The sequence below is a fragment of the Orycteropus afer genome, unplaced genomic scaffold, assembly GCF_000298275.1.
Source record: "Orycteropus afer afer isolate SDZICR_OR568_19922 unplaced genomic scaffold, OryAfe1.0 scaffold00009, whole genome shotgun sequence".
Lineage (NCBI taxonomy): Eukaryota > Metazoa > Chordata > Mammalia > Tubulidentata > Orycteropodidae > Orycteropus > Orycteropus afer.
The window spans coordinates 19,108,783-19,128,851 of record NW_006921596.1 but is presented as its reverse complement, the minus strand read 5'-3'; the positions used below and the strand labels follow the sequence as shown (position 1 = coordinate 19,128,851).

The following is a 20,069-nucleotide window of genomic DNA, read 5'->3' as shown; positions in this document are numbered from 1 at the left end:
AAAAAAAAAGAATGCCCTTTCAATGCACCCTTGGTAATATTAAATCCTGTTTCTAGGTGCTTAGATACAAATTTTCCCTTCTAGTCTTTCAAGTCTAAATCACGAATATGATTTCAGCTTCTGAAAATGCTGGCACATACCCAAAAAGAATTACCAAGGTCCCCGACACAGCCTTGAGAGGTCTAAATGGCCTCAACAAGGTGGAAGCTGCAATGGTACAAGTGGCTGGGAGCTTCAGAATCACAGAGCTCACAAAGAGGCCCGAATGCAGAATTTGGTAGGGACTTCATTTATAAGGCAGGAGGAAGAGTAACCAGGAAAGGTGATAAAAGGAGTGTGCCTCCATGTGATCCTCAGCCTATACGACTCTAAGAGCAGAAGAACTAGTTGGTGCCTGGCTACCACTGTCAACCACTCAAAGGGGGATCTAGGTAGAGATCCTAGATAGAGTGGGAGAACAATGTGGAACAAAACCCAGAATCGTAATTTAAAAAAAAAAGGGGGGGAGACTAGGTCTGCTGATCTGATAGAATCTGGTTGAACCCCTGTAAGAGCGACTCAGAGACTAAGGCCCCTAGCTGCCCTTCAGGTCTGGAACTGAACCCACTCCTGTGGCTTCCAGCCAAATAGAATATAGGCATATGAGCTGAACATTTACATTAGGCAGATATATTCCTTGGAGAGATCAATCATGGAAGAATAGGAGGGCTGTGTATCCACAAGGAGACAGCTCGGGGGGTAGGAGTGCATGGGAGGGAAAGGACACAGGAAAGAGGTAACTATGGGGAGGATGTGGGAGGGGAGCTGTTGCATTATGGGAAATTGCAGTCAATGTCATGAGACAAAGTATATGTGAGCTGCTATATGGAAAATGAATTTGCTCTATAAACTTTCACCCAGATCATAGTAAAAAATAAAAAAAAAAAAAAAGGAGTGTGTAGCAAGGAGTGGCACCTCTTCCTGAGATAGGAAAGGAAGGGCACTGAGGGGGTTCTTGGTCCACGCCTGTTTCTTCTCAGTAAATGAAGGTTTCAGGTCATCTGCTATATGGATAGACTGGAATGAAATTTGAACAGCTACTGCAGGGAACATGACAGGGTGTTAGGAGATGAAAAGAATTAGAGGTGCAGAAAGGGCTCAGTGGCAGGCCCATGAGAAGAGATCTGAGACTGTTACTAGTTCATGGCCTCCTCAGTCAATACTCAGCCGACATAAGCAGGAGAGAACAAAACGGAAGACAGCTAACCAGACTGGCAAATGGAGCCCAGCCAGAGAAGACTGAGAAAATTACGAAAGCTAAAGTCCACCTCATTGAAATGGCTGTGGCACGGCTGGATGGCCAGACAAGAGCAGCTAAGGAAGCTGATGGCATGAGGGAAAGCCCCCGGCAAGCTACTGATGAGGAGACCCAGCCGAGATGCAGTTACCATAATTACCTGGTAGTACTAGTGAGTGCCACGACCAGAGTACAGGTCTCCCGGCTGCTAGCCTCAAGCGCTTTCCTCAGCACTACCCCAGCTGTCTCCTCCTGGGGTCGTGGATACTTGCCATGCCTATATAGAAACAACAGAAAACTGCTTCCAACATATTTATTGTCATTTTTATACTCTAAAATCACTAATAATCCTGCAGTGCATGCCAGTGTAATGCAACACTGGCCTGTGACCACATCGGGTCAAGTTGAGCACCACTGCCCAGCGGGCACCCATCTCAGGTGAGGCAGCTCTCTGGGAGGGTTCCCAGGTTTAGGATCTCAGGCAGCAGGAGAGAAGAGTGTTGTCAGGACAGCTCTGTGTGCACAAGTTTGGGTGCCACTGGGCATAAGCTGCCACCTTATGGTGGCTTCAGACCTTGGCATGGGCTTGGGAGCCTCAGCACTTCCAGGAAGGTAGATATGATCAAGTTGCCTGTGGGACCACGATGGGGACATGCCGTGCTTCTGTGGCTTGACTGCTTGGATGAGATCCTAATTTTTCAGTCACACAGCTGCAATGCAGAAAGGCATCAGGAAGTCTGGCCTGCTATTAGAAACTGAAGCAGCAGCCCGATCCCGGGCCAGAACTGCCCTGTCAAGTGCCTGTGGTTTCCAAGAGCTAAAGGAGTGACTCGGGAGTCCTTCAGTGTTTCCTCAGTAACCTCCTGTACGTGGAAGGCATGTCGTACTTTTCAGAGCCCTTTAAGTATGTCTGCGGTTTTCTTCTGGGCACTCCAGCCGACATCCCTTCCTTCTCACCGGCGCTGGTTTAGACCCGTCAGGTTCTTGAGCTGATACACAAGAATGGAAACAAGAGTTGTGAGGGCCTTGCCCTGCCTATAGGACCCCAACAAGGGCAGTCAGGATTTTCAAGGTGGCAGGCATGGCTATGATACAATGAACCTGACACCCCAGGGCACAGACAATCAGCAACTGTTCTTCATTCACAGCAGAGAAATAGATGGGGTATTTGGGACCACAAAGCTGAGCAGGTGAACTATTCCCTAACGTATGATTATTAGCTTTCCAGTTTGAGGCTACAAAACCATGTTGTTGGTCATACATGTTGTAATTGTCACAGGGTCAGGGTGATGTGGGGGGCCAGCAGGGGTGAGCTGGGTGATACTCACCGTCACTGCAGCACCCATGAGTCCCTGCACCAGTGCCTCTCCGGTGGACTTTACCTAGAAGGAGTCAGAGTCAGGCTCCTGTAAGCCCCCAACACAATCTCAAAGGTGGGACAAGCAGGATGAATGAGGAGGCTTGTAAGCCCCAACAGATGGGTCAAGAGGGCCCTGATTACTGGAGAAAGAGCCTGTGGTTAACACAATCATAAACAGGCAAAGTCTGGGCCTCAGGTCAGTGCTGACATGAGGAAGAACTGGTTGGGTTCCCTGGGAAGTCCCTCAAGGCCATCAGCTGAGGCCAGAAAGAAGGAAGAGAACAGACAGGTGCCAGCTGTGGCCTTAGGAAGACGGGGTTTCCTAGTGAAGAAACTTCCCAAATGGCTAGCCCCAAACTACCTGCTTGGCAGTGTGGCCCATGTTCATTGCGTCATTAATCCTGTTTTCCAGGAAGCGCCAAGTGTCCTCGAAGTCTGGGGAGGAGTCCTGCATCATCACCAGCTCCGTGGTGTTGTAGATGCCAGCCAGCACAGCTCGGCGGGTGTACCAGTTAAACTGCAAAGGAAACCACCCAGGAAGAGGGTCACCACTACTGCTGGGGGCAGTCTGGGGTAGTTCCCACTCTAGGCCATGGGGACTCAGGGGCTCCCTGCTTACTCTTCTTTCCCTCACAGATACCTATGGTCCTCTGGACAACAGGAGTTACACTACCCTTCCCAGACTTAGCTGGGCATCAGAAATACCTGGGAGTAAATAAACACGTACACTCCTAAGCCCACCACCTGGAGTTTAGAGTCAGTGGGTCTGAAGTAAAGGTAGGACTCTGGATGTTCAATAAACAGGTGATTTTGCTACATCCAGTCTCCAGTGGAACTGCTGGTGAGATGGCTAGGCTTGGGAATCCACCTGTTGTGACCAACCTTGGTGTGCTCTTCAGTAAAGAGAGCTCACAGATGAATCAGACATCTGGGAAGAAGTGAGAGCTCAAGTCCCTTGACAACTTCTGGCCGTCCCGGCAAACTATGCACAGCACTAGCTCAGCTGATGTTTTATTCCTTTAATTTCTCTGCTTTCTAATTTCATTTTCCTACCCTCTCAATTGGTAGTGTATTCCCACATGGGCCAAGTTTATTAAAGCCCTTTGTTACAACTGTGGTGGGAGTATCTCACACACACACCCACGGTCCTCTGGACAACACCAGTTATACTACCATTCCTCATCCCAGATTTCACAAAGCACACATTAGTTTCTTTTATGAAGGGATACGATCTTTTTTCATTTCCTGCCAGAAAGATGATGGCATTAACAAGTCAGATTCTTCCCTGGTGCTTATTGATCTCTTAGCAAAGCAGGGCTGGGGAAGGGTGTTCTTTTTAGAGCAATGGGTGTTCCTGTGCCATTCTTTCTTTAATATCAGCCTCAGGAAAGACACATACTGAGAGATTCTGCTGCAGAATCTACATCTTAGGAGAGTGAGGGGAAAATGCCTGTAAGAAGCAGCCCAATTACAAAGCCTTCTAACGCCTCGTATCACCACTGCAGGCCAGAAAGAATGAACACTCATTTGTGGCTAGAATGCTGGTCCCCGAATGAAGATCCAGATCCCACTTTGGCTTGCTGAGTGACCTTCCTCTCTCCTTTCCAAAATGGAAATGACATTGCAGGCCACTTGATGGGACTTCTGAGCATGTGAATTTCACAAACTTCTTGAAGAAATGCTTAGTACCATCCCAGGGCCGAGACTGGATTCCTGTAACCCAAGCTGTCTCCAGTATCCTGCAGGCCTGGAGAAAGCACTTACATCTGTGGACTGGTCCCCAGCGTAATGCCACATGTCGTCCACCATGCTGGTGAGCAGGCTCAGGCTGGGCGGGATGTTGTGAGGGAGCATGAGGATGCTGAGGGCCTGGGAAGAGAATGACAGGAGAATGGGCACTGCACACCTGCACACAGGTAACAAGAGACCGTAAGTGGCTGGTGGGAAACTTTCCTACAGAGGTATTAGGGGTACAGGGGCTTGTCCAGCTTCGGTTTTCTGAGCCCCATCACTGCTATCCATTGGCAGAGCTCCTGACAACTAACAACCCTAACTACAGCTGATGGCAACCAGGGGCAGATTCCTGTCCTAACCTGGCCCAATCAGATTCTCCATCCCTAGAATTTGGAAACGGGAATTGAATACTGAGAGTGAGGATGGGGGAGGGCACCGGATTCTTTAACAGGAAGAAATAAGCAGAGTCAGGAGGGAAGTCTAAGGTTTTCCAGGTTCAAGTTCTAGGCCACCCTCTGGGCTCACAGCATTGCTGCCCTTGATGTATCACTGTAGCCTCATGATAAATTCCTCCCCTTTTTACTGCTTAAATCAAGTTGATTTGTTACCTGCAACCAAAAAACCTTCGACTAATATGGCACAAGGAGCTCTGGTAGCATAGTGGCTAAAGCACTTGACTGCTATTTGACGGCACATAACAACAACAACAACAATATGGCACAACCCAGAAACTTCACCACTAGCAGACATCAGCCCTCCTGGCCTGAGAATATAAGGTCTTGCTATATTACTAACTCTAAAATCCACTGGTTACTCCTGTGGGAGCCAGTCAGAGGTCCTGGTCTGGCTGGAAAGTTTTCTTTTAGTGAAGTATTCCAGAAGGAACGCTCTGCTGAACTAAGAAGGCAGCCCAGGGCCTTCCATGTGCACTCTCACTGCTCTTTTTTTTTTTAAATGAGACCCCTGAGGATCACAACAGTCTGATCTGTAACCAAACATGAGGCTGGCGTGGGACTGCACTGACACAAATTTAACAGCAAGGCGAGTGCCTTGTACAATGAGTCCAGGCCAGGGGCTGAAATTCAAGTGGAGTGAGCACAAGCAGAGGATGGGACCCGACTCTTGGCTGTACTTTGTTGCCCAGCCTGGTGTTAGGTACACCATAGGTGTTCAGAGTGTCAGTTGATTGACTAGAAATGCAAACTCAATAGACCCTTCACGCTGGGCAGAGGCCACCAGACGAGCTGAGTCCCTCTCATTTCTGATGTGCTTTGACTTTATACTCTGTTAACAGAGAAAATGGCCCAGCACTGGGACATGCCTTGAAACAGGGAAATGGAAGCTTCAGAACGGGGAAAAAGTCCTTGGAATGAGTACTCCCATCTCAACCACTACACTGACAATTTAAAGTCCCAGTCCTCTGAGATCTGGAACCCAACAGTTAATGAAGTGAAGATGCCTTTCCAACCTTTGTCATGGATCCTTCCTCACTGAAGACCTGATGGCACACTCGGGCCACTAGGACCCCACCCAGGATATGATTTCATACCCAAGGCTACTCTCAATTCCAGATTGAGACACAGATGGCTCAGAGTTCCTTTCTTTGGCACTCCTAAGCTTGAAACCTAGCTCTACCCAGTGCACTGAGTATTCCTGGGCTGACAGCAAAGATTAATGAGCTGACACTGGAACTGTGTACAAAGTCATCTGAGTGAAAGGTGCTAAGAAGTATAAATATTATTATTATTCTTGGTGCTAATATTATTGTTGCTCTGGGGCCTGGATCTGGACTCTGTACCCGGGGCCAGTGTTCAATGTACGGGATCAGCATTCTCAGCCTGGTTTCCACTGCATCCCTCAGGAACTGGTCTGTCTTCCTCTTCCTGGAAGAGGGAAAAGAAAACAGTGTGTCTCTGGGTCAAAGGCACGGGCTTGATGCTACCACTGCTCACTCAGCCCTATAGTGGAGATGCCAGCAGCTCTGAGGCTGGTCTGACCAGAGCTGTCAGACAGGGTGCTGGGCTTTGGTTCCATCAAAGCAGCAGGGCTGCTCATTGCTACTCTTCTGGCCCTGGTTGGATCAGCCTCCTGGGGACAGCTGGTGGGGCTTGAGTCCCTTGATCCTTAGCTGCCACCCTGAGTGATAATGCCATAGGACTCACTCTGCCTGGCCCAGCTGTACCATCTTCTGCTCCTCTTCCAGCACACGAGTGAGCCGAGCGTTGCACTGGGTCACAAAGTGCAGTATCAGCTCACTGCCATCATCCCCAAACATGCTGGCTGCTGCACTGGAGAGCCCCAGGGACTACAAAAGGGGAGAGAGGAAACAGAAAGGCAGTGGGCACGTGGAGTAGGTATCTATTGCCTGTTCACCACTGGCATCCTCTTTCTTCTAGTAACAGCAGCCTGATTTTCAGCAGGGCACCCCCATGCCTCACTCTTGGTCGGTGTGGTTTGGGTGAAGTGGACCACCAGTCACTCCACACCCCATCAAGCTCCTTTGTGTGTGTGCAAAGCACAGGATCCAGGCTTGAGTAACCGAAGTTCACAGTGACTAGCTCAGGGTTGGGCATGTCACCAATCCAGGCCTTAAGAGTCTGCCTCAGGACCGAGTGTTGGACCTGTGGGCTTGGGACAATGGTCGCAGGGGACATCAAGCTCAGTTGGCATAACATACTACACAATACCATTGTTCTACATTCTACTTTGGTGATTAGCAACTGGGGTCTTAAAAGCTTACAAGCAAAACACAGGAAGACAGCTCAGGGGGCAGGAGTACATGGGAGGGAAGGACACAGGGAAGAGGTAACTATGAGGAGGAAGTGGGATGGGAGCTACTGCATTGTGGGAAGTTGCAATCAATGTCATGAGACAAAGTATATGTGAGCTGGTATATGGAAAACAAATTTGCTCTGTAAACTTCCGCCCAAATCACAATAAAATTTTTTTAAAAAAGCTTACAAGCAGCCATCTAGATGCAACAATTAGTCTCTCCTTGTCTGGAGCAAAGAAGAGTGAAGAAAACCACAGATGCATGGAGACAATTAGTCCAAGGGACTACTGAACCACGTGAACCTCAGCCCACATAACCCGGATACCAGAACTAAATGGTGCCCATCTACCACTGTCAACTACTTGGAATAGGATCAGTGCAGGAGATTCTGGATAGAGTGGGAGAAAAATGTGGACAAAACTCAAAATACATAAAAAAGGATCAGGCTTAGTGGTTTGATAGAGAAGCGGTGAAACTCCCAAGACTATGGTCCTTAGTCACCCTTTAGGCCTAGAACTGAACTCACTCTCATGGCTTCCAGCCAAACAATAGATAGGTGTACAGGGTGAACATTTACAAGAGAACAAATCAATCATGGAGATCAGCAGGGCAGTATTTGCACAGGGAGACAGCTAGGAGGGCAGGGATACACTGGAAAGGGGGACACAGGGAGAAGGTAACCATGGGGAGGAAGTGGGAAGAGAGCTGCTTCATTATGGGGATTGCAATCAACGTCATGAAACAAAATGTGAGTGAACTGCTGTCTGGAAAATGAATTTATGCTATCAACTTTCATCCAGATCACACACACACAAGAAAGAGTCTTCCTCAGGACTTCTGACGCACAATGGGATGGAGATGTTCTCCTTCTCCTGGGCTGCTAGGCCATTTTCAGTCCCACCTGGAAATACCTGCTGAGAGTGAAGCTCACAGAGAGGAAAGCGCAGCAAAGATGACAGAGAGAGACGGTCCTCAGCAGCATGGCCTAAGGACACTGCCAGGAGTACGTCCAGACTTTTCTGTTATGAAATGGGCCCAAACACCTCCTCTCTTCCATAAGCCAGTTAGAATTGAGCTTCTGGCACTTACAACATAAAGGTCCTAACCAGGATAGTAAGAGGCCTGGGAAGAGAAAAAACCTAAAGAAAACTCACAACTCTTTCAGACCAATTCCCTTAACCTCAATCTCTTGGAAATTGAGTCTCTGTTTAAAACTATCTAAATACACACCAGCGTTTTCTTAATGAGTTGGCAAGGAGTTAACAAGGTTGAGAGGACTCTGCTGTTCCTGACACAGCACGCTCTGAGCATCTACTGGTGGCAGAACCCTGCCTGCCAGCAGCAGGGCTAGCACAAGGAAGAAGCCATGACAACAGATTGAACATAAACACCCACTGTGGAAGGAGCCCCGGCACAACAGTTAAGTGCTTGGTTGCTAACTGAAAGGCTGGGGATTCGAACCCCATCAGCAGCTCCCTGGGACAAAGGAGACCTGGCAATCTGCTCCTAAAAACCCTGTGAGGCAGTTCTACTCTGTCCCACGGGGTTACTGTGAACTGAAACCAACTCCATGGCACCTAGCACCACCACTCACCATCAGGACTGGGGAAATCACCTCTCCTTGGATGGAAGGCACAGCCTTTCTGAAAGGCAATTTGGTAAAATTAGCAATGACAAGGGAGGAGCTGCAGCAGCAGCAGTGGTAATGGTTACTGTGTGCACCTTGCTAAGGACATTTCGTACATAATCCCACTAAATCTCACAACTCAATCAGGTGTATATATTATCACCTATATATTACAGAGGTAAACCGAGGTAAAGCCCTTCACCACCATACTATATTGCCTCCAATATGTATGTAACAAGAACCTCAAAAATATGTAGAGTCTCTGGACCTGTTATGAAGTTATTATCTCTCAGATCCAATCCCGCTCTTCTATCCTCTGCTTTCTGACTTAGGGGCTAAGACTCTGCAAACCACATTTCTGGCTCCACATTAGGGTCTGCCAATAGGGTCGACAAAAGAGACTGTGAGGCTGGAGAAAGCAGCAGCATTCTCCTTCCTGCTTACTTCCTGGCTGCTGTGGTCTCTGGGAGCAGCACCTCAGCAATGCACCTTCATTCTGGAGCAGCAGGTCCATCCTATAGCAGCAGTGAATCCAGCTCACAGCTTTCGCAACATCTGCAGAACAGCTGCATCAAGCCACCTCCCGCCTGCCCTCCCTTATGACCACTCACCAGCACCAGGGGCCAAGGCCCTTCCTCAGAGATGTGGGGCCAGCCCAGAGTGCCTTTCCTCCAAGCTTGGAGACACCAGCACCAGCTGAGTAGCTGGTCCACCTCAGAGACCAGAGGCCCCCTCCACAGGAACTCTCCTCCAAGCTCTGAGATTGACTAAGTCCAGCTCTTTGTTCCCTTAGCTTTGAAGGTGGGAGCTGTCTGCTGCAGGTCCTACTTCCCTGATATCTCACAGTTTTATTCTAGCCTTTCAGTTACCTGTTTACCAACTCTGTATCTAGTAGCAATTCTTTGTACTAATCCCTCCATTTGAATCACTGGTGTGGCTTCTGTCCCCTGACTGAATGAACCCTGACTAATACACTCCCTAAAAGAGCCTTTCCATTTCTCAAAATTTGTCCTAAAACACTAATCAGATATATGCACGTTCATGTTTACTGCAGCATTATTCACAACAGCAAAAAGATAGCTACCAGCTAAGTGCCTACCAACAGATGAATAGATCAACAAATTACGGTACATACACAATGGAATACTGTGAAATGTTCAAGAATAATGAGGAGTCCATGCAACATCTCATAACTGGGAGGAACCGGGAGGATATTATGCTGAGTGAAACAAGTTAATTACAAAAGGACAAATATTGTATGAGACTATTAGTATTAAAAGTTAAGAAAAGGTTTACACACAGGAAGAAACATTCTTTGATGGTTACTAAAGATGGGAGAGGGAGGAAGGGAAATCACTAATAGATTAGACACTATAACTTAGGTCTCGGAAGGAAGGTTGGGCAATCCTACTTCCGTAGTGATACTGCCTCAGAAACCCAAGGAAGGGTCGCTATGAGTCGGGGCCGACTCGACGGCACATAACAGCAACAACAAATAACTTAGGTGAAGGGAAGGCAATACAATAAGGCGGAGGTCAGCACAACATGACCAGGGCAAAGGAAGCTACTGGGAGGGATGCAAGAGTAAAAGGCGACAGGGGTAGATATGATTTACATAAACAATCCTGCAATAATGTAATAACAACAATAATGCAGGGGTGGATACATAGGTAGCTATGTAAGCTGAACAGGTGTGCATGGTATGTGGGAGTACATCCATGAGCACACAGGTTTGGCAGAGGCTATTCCTACATACGTGTTTCTATGTGCTGCAAATATATCCAGGTGTATAGTAGAGCTTACAAAGGGCAAAGTTATGCAAACTTCTTAGCCATAACCAAAGACCTGATGGACTGAGTCACTGGGCATGAGGGCTTAGGACCTCAGGCTAGGGAACATTTAGGTCAACTGGTATAATGTAGTCCATGAAGACAGTGCTCTACAGCCTACTGTGGTGAGTAGCACCTGGGGTCCTAAAAGCTTGCAAGTGGCCATGTGAGGTACAACTATTGGTCTCTTCCTGTCCAGAGCAAAGAAAAGTGAAGAAAATCAAAGATTCAAGGACCTAATCAGCCCAAAGGACTAATGGAACACATGAATCACCTCCTCCACTAGCCTGACACCAGAAGAACTAGATGGTGCCCAGTTACCATGACTGAATGCTCTGATCAGGATCACAACAGAAGAGCCTGGAGAAAGTAGGAGGAAAATGTAGGACAAAATTCAAAATCATAAAAAAAAAAAAAAAAAAGACTTACTGATCTGATAGAGACTGGTAGAACCACTAAGACTATGGCCCTTACACTCTCATCAAACCTGGAACTGAAACCAGTCCCAGAAATCACCTTTCAGCCAAACAATACGCCTATAGTGAACACTAACACCAGGAATGTGCTCATCAGAACAATCAACCGAATGAGACCAAAAGGCAGCATTTGCCCAAACACAAAGTTTAGGAGGCAGGAAGAGGCAGGAAAGATGGGCCAAAGGAAGCAGAGCACCCAGAGTGGAAGAGAGAAGAGTGATGTTACATTGAAGGGATTGCAAGTAATGCCACAAAACAAAATGTATATAAACTATTGAATGAGAAACTAATTTGCTCGGTAAACTTTCACCCAAACCATAATGTTCAAAAAACAAAAACACTAATCAGAAATGTGCTCAAATATATCATACAAACATATTTATAATACAAAAACCTGGAAACAACCCATGTTGTTCACTAATTGATGACAAGTAGATGTAATAAGTATCATGGAGCCATTAGGAATGACAGTACACAGAAGTGAAAACAAAGCCAGATGACCGTAGACTATTTGGTATAATCAAATTTTCCAAACAATCCTGTTCCATTTCTGGCCTAAACACAAGCCTATCTCTTAATCTAGAGCGGCAGTCTGTTCCCACGCAGGAGGAAGAGCCGACTATTTGACTCACTGAGAAACAGTAACACGTGCTGGTCTCCAAAATGGTGCCCTCTAAAGGTTTTCAAACATTGTATTTCATCTATTCTAAGATGCACTTTTTTTGTTTTCATTTTAAACAATCAGTGTGGAGTTGTACACTGATGGGCCATAGTTCAACAGGCAGTATTTAACAGGCAGTAGTTGTTCTTTTCTAGGAACTCTGGTGGCGTAGTGCCTAAGGCACTTGACTGCTGACCAGAAGGCTGGCGGTTCAAATCCACCAGCCACTCCTCAGAAGGAAGACTGGGCAATCTACTTCCTTAGAGATACTGACTGGGAAACCCAAGGAGGGGTTGCTATGAGTTTGATCCGACTCCATGGCAGTGAGTTTGGTTTTATTTGTTCTTTTCTCGTGATACTGGTACTTCTCACAACCATTACCATCAATAAAATATGGTAGTTTGACCATAGCAGTTCTTCCTTAACAGACTACCTTTAGAATCTAACTCCCAAGAACTAACTTTATGGTACATTTCTTTCACATTAATAATATTGATAAAGTGATTTCCACACTACTGGGAAAAAGAGACATAGAAATTTTAAAACAGACCCAAAAAATCCTGTAGGGACTCAGAGTTGGGCTGGAAAGAGCCCTCTGCTCTGTGTGGTGCAACTTCCTCCTGGCTGGCCCTGGTCAGGCCACCCTGGGCTCGCCTAGACACACCTTGGCTCCTTCCGCGATGGCCTCTGCTGTCCACCCATGGGCAGGGACGAACTCCAGGGCTGCCGTCAAGATGCGGTGCTGCAGCTGTTCCTCGCTCTCGTAGTCCTCCTCCTCCTCGCCACCCTGGTCTGTGTACCTGAGACCCAAAGCCAAGAGACATGAGGACAGAGCCTCATCTCACTGCCTACTGCTGGCATGCAAAACGTGCCTGACCAAAACCCAGAGACTCTGTGTCTCCTCTAAGCACATTTATTTTTGTGTCAGTGTTGATGTTTTTAGTGCCAACAGGGTAAAAATGGCATCATCCTTCTTCTCTCATGCAGTCACTGAGAAGGGACCAAGTGGTTGGGGACACCATGTGGCACACAGGCAAATGCTCCATGTTGTTGCTGAGTGCCGCCGAGTCAATTCCAGCTCTTAGCAACTCTGACCGACAGAGTAGAGCTGCCCCATAGGGCTTCCCAGGCTGTAAGCTCTATAGAAGTAAATCACCAGGTCCTTCTCTTTTGGAATGGCTGGTGGGTTCGAACCGCCAAGCTTTTGGTTAGCAGCTGAGCACTTACCACTGCATCATCAGGGTTCCCACATGTTCCCATAGCACTATGGATTTCCCATTTAAAGCCACACAGCACAGTGCTTCGATGGTCTCTTTATCTGCATGTGGACCAGAATGTAAGAGGGCAGTAGCTGTTTACATTATTTGCAGAACCTGGCACACATCTGTTGTTGTTGGGTGTGTCAAATCAATTTTGATTCATAGTGACTCCAAGTGACAGAGCAGAACTGCCCCTTAGAGTTTTCTAGGCTGTAATCTTCATAGGAGCAGATCACCAGGTCTTTCTCCCAGGGAGCCGCTAGGCTGACTCTACCAACCTTTTGGTTAGCAGCCAAGCACTTAACCATCAAGCCACCAGGCTCCTTTGGCACAGTAGATTCTCAAAAACTATTTGTTGTATTGAAATAAAAATATTTTAAGTAGGAAACCAGAAAAATGACTGCAAACACTGATTTCAGGTCTAGAGAAACTTCTTAGTGACAGCATTAAGAAGCAAAAGAAAAAATTTCAAAGAAATGTAAATTACTTTTATCTTTCTGGAGGGCAGTTTGGTCCCACAGAAAGATCAAAATGTTTTATGTGCATATCCTTTGACCTAGTGATTCCATGTCTAAGATTATCACATCATTTTTCATACCAGTGAAAGAAATCTAAATATACACCAGTAAAAGATAGGGTCAACAAATTTTGATACAGCCATTTGCTAGAATGTTATATAGTCGTCAAAATAATGTATACTTTGAAAGATGTTCAAAACCTACTGCTGTGTGTGTGTGGGGGGGCGGACAGGTTTTACAACAGTGTATATAACATAACGATTTACTATATAGGAAGATTTATATATGAAATATGCTTAGAGTAACATTTAAAAGGATAGTCACCAAAATACTAGCTGGGTTTGTGATTTCTGGTGATTTAAAAAATTTTTATGTTCTTCTCTGATTGTTAAGGTATTTCAGAATGTGTAGCCAGTTCTTTATAAAAACTAAGATAGACCTGAAAACAGTGGAAGAGGGAGGGGTAGGGAGGAACAAGGAAGAAGGGAGGGAGGAACAGAAACACCAATCATGGAAAGTGGCCAGAAATGGGTAGCCTGGGGTCCTGGTGCTTACCTGGGAGGTGAACGAGAAGCCTCTGGATTGGGCTCTTCCGGCCTCTGTGTTTCAGAGCGCTGCTGAGAATGAGGTGGGGGAGTTTGCTGCTTCTGCTCATCTGAAGACTGCAGCCACACAGCTGAAGCATGGAAGGCACGTGGCACCAGAGGTCGGCAGCGGGACACTGAAACAGTGACCGGGCTTGTCAGTGAGGATCAGACCCAGAACAGTACTAAGAGGAAAAGCAGGGCAGAGTCTACCCCAGGACCTCTTATCCCACTGCAAATTCCCACATGAAGATCTCAGATAAACTGGTAACCTTGGAGCACAGCATGGTGACAAAAGGGCTGAGTGTTTGGCTTCTAAACTTCTGTCTACCATTTATTAGCTGTGTGGCAGTGGGCAAACCATTTTACTCTCTCATGCACGATTTAAAAATCTGCAAATAACCCCTCCTTGCTCAAGAGAAGTGTTTGAGGCCCCCCCAAAAAAGTGAAAAGACTTTGAAAACGTTGCACATTTATATACATGGCAAGAGCACTGAACTAGGAATTAGATCAAGGTACTGACTCCGGCTTACATCTAGACAGTCTCTAATCCCTATCTGCTTTTTCCTCTGCAACATTTGCACCGCCTACTTCATTTACAAAAGGGCTTCCCTAAGTGCAGGCCAAAGTGAAGGATTATAATGAAATGTGCAAGGACCTGGAGTTAGAACATCAAAAGGGAAGAACACACTCAGAATTTCTGAAGCGCAAAGAACTGAAGAAAAAAAATCCAAGCCTCAATTTGCAATACTGAAGGATTCTATGGGCAAAATATTGAATGATACAAGAAGTATGAAAAGAAGACGGAAGGAATACACAGTTACTGTACCAAAAAGGACTGGTGGACATTTGGCCATTTCAGGAGGTAGCATATGATCAAGAACTGATGACAATGAAAGACGGTCCAAGCTGCATTGAAGGACTTGGTGAAAAACAATGCTCCAGAACTGATGGAATACCCACTGAGATATTTCAACAAATGGAGGCAGCACTGGAGGTGCCCACTCATTTATGCCAGGAATTTTGGAAGACTGCTACCTGGCCAACCCACTGGAAAAGATTCCTATCTGTGCCTAACACATGCCCATTCCAATGAAAGCTGATCCAACAGAATGCAGAAATTATCCAACAATATCATTAATATCATGTTGTCATTATGTGCCGTCAAGTTGGACCTGACTCATAGCGACTCCTCCTTGGGTTTCCAAGGCAGTATCACTACAGAAGTAGATTGCCCCATCTTCCTTCCAAGGAGTGGCTGGTGGGTTTGAACCGCCAGCCTTCTGGTTAGCAGTCAAGTGTCTAAGGCACTACGCTACCAGAGCTCCCATTAATATCATATGTAAGTACAATTTTGCTGACGACAATTTAAAAACAGTTGCGGCAGTATATTGACAGGTAACTGCCAGAAATTCAAGCCAGAATGAGAAGAGGACGTGGAACAAGGGATATCATTGCTGATGTCAGATAGATCTTGGCTGAAAACAAAGAATACCAGAAAGGTGTTTGCTGTTTTTTATTGACTATGCATTCAACCGTGTAGAGCATAAGAAATTATGGATAACACCGTGAAGAATGGGAATTCTGGAATACTTAAATTCACGAGGAACCTGTGCATAGTCCAAGAGGCAGTTGTTCAAATAGAACAAGGGGATACTGTGTGGTTTAAAATGAGGAAGGGCGTCAGGGTTGTATTCTTGCACCATACTTATTCAATCTGTATGCTGAGCAAATAATCCAAGAAGCTGGACTATATAGAAGAACGAGCCATCAGGATTAGAGGAAGACTCAGTAACAACCTGAGATACACAGATGACATAACCTTGCTTGCTGAAAGTGAAGATGACTTGAAGCACTTACTGATCCAAGACTACAGTTTTCACTGGGGATATCATCTCAACATAAAGAAAACAAAAATCCTCACAACTGGACCAATAAGCAACATCATAATATATGGAGAAAAGATTCAAGTTGTCAGGGATTTCATTTTACTTGGATCCACGTCAATGCCCATGGAAGCAGCAGTCAAGAAACCAGACAATGTATTGCACTGAAATAAAAATATTTTCATTAGGAAACCAAAAAATGACTGCAAACACTGATTTCAGGTCTAGAGAAACTTCTTTGTTGCTGTTTGCCATCGAGTCGGCCGACTCATAGCGACCCCTCCTTGGGTTTCCGAGGCAGTATCACTTAGTGACAGGATTAAGCAGCAAAAAAAAAAAAAAAAAACTAATGGAAATGTAAATTACTTTTATCTTTCTGGAGGGCAGTTCAGTCCCACAGAAAGAAAGATCAAAATGTTCTATGTGCATGTCCTTTGACCTAGTGATCCCATGTCTAAGATTATCACATCATTTTTCATACTGATGAAAGAAATCTAAATATACACCAGTAAAAGACAGGGTCAACAAATTTTGATACAGCCATTGGCTAGAATGTTATATAGTTGTTAAAATAATGTATACTTTGAAAGATGTTCAAAACATACTGTTGAGTGGGCACAGCTGCTGCAAAAGACTTCTTGGAAGTGTTAAGAAGCAAAGATGTCACTTGAAGACTAACGTGTGGCTGATGCAAGCCATGGTATTTTCAATAGCCTCATAAGCATGTGAAAGCTGGACAATGAAAAAGGAAGACCAAAGAGCTGATGCATTTGCATTGTGGTGCTGGTGAAGAATAGTGAAAATATCATGGACTGCCAGAAGAATGAACAAATCTGTGTTGGAAGATGTACAGTCAGAATGCTCCTTAGAAGCGAGAATGGCCAGACTTCATCTCACGTGCTTCAGTTGTCAGAAGGGACCAATCCCTGGAGAAGATATGCTTAGTAGAGAGTCAGCGAAAAAAGGGGAAGACCCTCAATGAGACGGACTGTGTCAGTTCGTGGCTGCAACAGTGGGCTCAAGCACAGCGAGCACTGTGAGGCTGGCGCAGGACCCGACAGTGTTTCGCTCTGTTGTGCGTCCGGTCGCTGTGAGTTAGAAGCAATTCAACAGCACTTAACAACAACAAGCATAGGCCAATACTATTTTTTCTTTCCTAACATGTTATTGTAGAAATTTTAAACATATAGACAAGGTGAAAGATGAACAACTGTATGTCTACCACCTCACTCAACTGCTAACCAGAAGGTTGGCGGTTCAAACCCACTAGCCACTCTTTGGAAGGAAGACTGGGCAATCTACTGCCATAGTGATACTGCCTCGGAAACCCAAGGAGGGGTTGCTGAGTCAGAGACAACTCGACGGCACACAACAACAACAACAATTCTACACATCTATCCATCACATCCTTCGTCTTATTTTTTGATGCATTTGTTATAGACCTCAATATTCTTCATCCATAAACACTTCAGTGTATCATTAACTAGAGTTCAAAATTTGTTTATGGTTCTTTCATTGAGGTGGCATTTCATATACAATGAAATGTACAATTCTTAAGTGTACCACTTTGAGTTTTAACAAATCTATACACTTGAGAATCCTGACCCCTCTCCAGATAAGAGCATTACCATCACCCCATAAAGTTCTCTCATGCCCCTCCCCAGTCAGTCTCCACCCTACACTTTTTTTTCACCCTGATTAGTTTTCCCTGTCCTAGAATTTCATGTAATCATAATCATAAGGTATGTATTTTTTTTGTCTAAGAATTTTTCACTTAGCATATTTTTGAGATTAAGTTCTATTCTTTGTGTCAATTAGATCATTACATCACTACTTTTTATCATCAAGTAGTGGGATAAAATACCAGGCAATCTGATCTCACAAAAATTACAGCCTAGGAAACCTTACAGGACAGTTCTACTCTGCTATAAGGGGTTGTTATGAGTCAAAGCTGACTTGACGACAAACAAGTAGTCCATTAAGTCCCTGAGTGGTGCAAATGTTTTGCACTGGTCTCCTAACATAAAGGTTGGCAGTTCAAACACACCCAGTGCCACTGCAGAAGACCTGGCAATCTGTTTCCATAAAGATTACAGCCAAGAAAACCCAATGGGGTTACCATGAGCTGGAATCAACTGGATGGCACTGAGTTTGGGTTTTCTTTTTTTTTTTTGAGCTCCATTAAAAAAATACTAGTCTTAACTGATGAGCACTGGTCTGTTTCAGCTTTTGGATATTATGAATAAAGCTGATACGAACATTCTTGTACAAATCTTTTTTGTGGACATATGACTCTATTCTCTCGGATAAAGACCTAGGAGCACATTCGCTGGGATACACACATTACTTTTATTAAACATACTTAATTTGGAATTTTGTATGAAACAACAAAAGGAAACTCATTTTTAAAAATCTATGGAATCACTCAGGGAATAATGATTTTGAAAAGAACAGTGAAGCATATGTACAAAAAACTGGAGCAAATACTCATAAAATGTTGAAAAGAAGAAGATAAGTCCCAAATTAGGATTGTGGAATCACTACAGTTCATGAGAAAGGGAAATACTATTTCATTAGTTATATATTTATATTAATGTGTCAATGTATGCATTGTACTTATGGGTGATAGTGGTTTTCCATTCATGACGGTGATAAAGTCTCTTAAGTAAATGTCTACGTTTTGAAAACCTGATACACAAATCAAAACATTTTATACAAGGTGTGTGCCCTCTGTCGATTCCGAGGCATAGTGACTCCATATGACAGGGTAGAACTGCCCTGTAGGGTTTCCCAGGTAGGAGCAGATCGCCAAGTCTTCTCTCCTGCAGGTGGGTTTCAACTGCCAGCTCTTCTCAGCAGCTGAGCGCTTAACCTTTGCACCACCAGGATTCTTTAATTACACTGTACATCGGCACAGATAATACGAGGATTTCACAGAATCAGTTAAGTGGTGAGAAATGACCGGTATCTGGGAAACACTACACTAGGTGCTCTCCGCGACCATTTCCAATTTAGTCTCTCTTGCGGTCCTGGGCAATAACAAGTTTTCAAGTTAGAGAATGGGTCTGAGCCTGTCGGTCTGTAACCCACGAGCTATGTGACCTTGGGCAGGCACCCCAGGCCTCTCTGGGACTCCGTTAACTCTACTAAACGGAGATGACAGGGCTGACTTCGCTGCTCTTGCCTCTGACAGCTCGAGGCTGTGGGCCAAAGCCCGCTAGGCGGCCAGTCAAGCCTCTGACAGCCAGCGGCCTTGTGCCGATGCCCTTCATGTCACCTTGCTCGCGGGCCACCACGGCGGCCTCTTCGCCCCGCGCGTAGCCCAGGTCAGCCTCGCGCCCCCTTCCCGCTCCTCCCTGCTTCCCTTTTGGGCCGCCCCCTCACCGGCCCGGCACCGCAGCTGCAGAAGCCTCCAGCCTGCCCGTCCAAGCGCCCCAGACACCGCCGCCGCTGCCATTTTGGAAGCGGGCACGCCTTCGAGGCGGTGCTGACGACCACGCAACGCGCAGCGCCGACGCCGCGGTGCGGCCGATTCCGCCTTCCTCTCGTAGCCGGAGTCTCCTCCTCTCGCGAGAGGCGCGAGGCGCGGAGCCGGCGACTGCGGAGATACAGCGAGTTAGCGCGGCTACCAGGTGAGAGAGCTTCGGGGTATGCCGACTTTGCCCAACGCCCCATCTCCAACCCACCTTAGTCCCCACATCCCCTCATTTCCTATTCCCAGGCCCGTCCCTCGGTGGAGCTGTAGCCACACCCATTCCCTTCAGGGCCTTCGGGAGAAGCCGATGACCTGCCCTGCTTGCCCTGACCTCCTTTACCGAAGCGCCCTGCCCTTCGCGGCTGCTTTGCTCCTTGCTCAGCCTGCCCAGGTCCGAGGCCCGATAGCAGTGCCTGAGGAGGAAGGACCTGAGCTGGGATGCAGGAGACCTGGATCTGAGAGCTGGCTCTGCCATTAGCCAGCTGTTGTGACCCGGGACCTTAGCTTCTAACATTGAGGGAGCTGAAATTGAGGTCTCTGGGGGTACCCGGCAGCAGAGGACAAAAGCCTGCAGGGGCTGGAGCCCACGGGTTGTAGTTTGAGCCTATGAC

General features: G+C 46.2%; 1 protein-coding gene across 1 annotated transcript; it reads right to left on the bottom strand.

Moving 5' to 3' along the window:
* Positions 1-2,229: 2,229 nt before the first annotated feature.
* On the bottom strand, positions 2,230-19,440 carry COQ9 (coenzyme Q9). Its single transcript, XM_007947458.2, has 9 exons — positions 19,368-19,440; positions 14,069-14,234; positions 12,401-12,536; positions 6,533-6,675; positions 6,169-6,253; positions 4,401-4,505; positions 2,998-3,153; positions 2,605-2,658; positions 2,230-2,265 (listed from the first exon to the last, which is right to left on the bottom strand). The coding sequence occupies exons 1-9, from the start codon at positions 19,438-19,440 to the stop codon at positions 2,230-2,232; spliced, it is 954 nt and encodes a 317-aa protein (XP_007945649.1).
* Between the last annotated feature and the right edge of the window lie 629 nt (positions 19,441-20,069).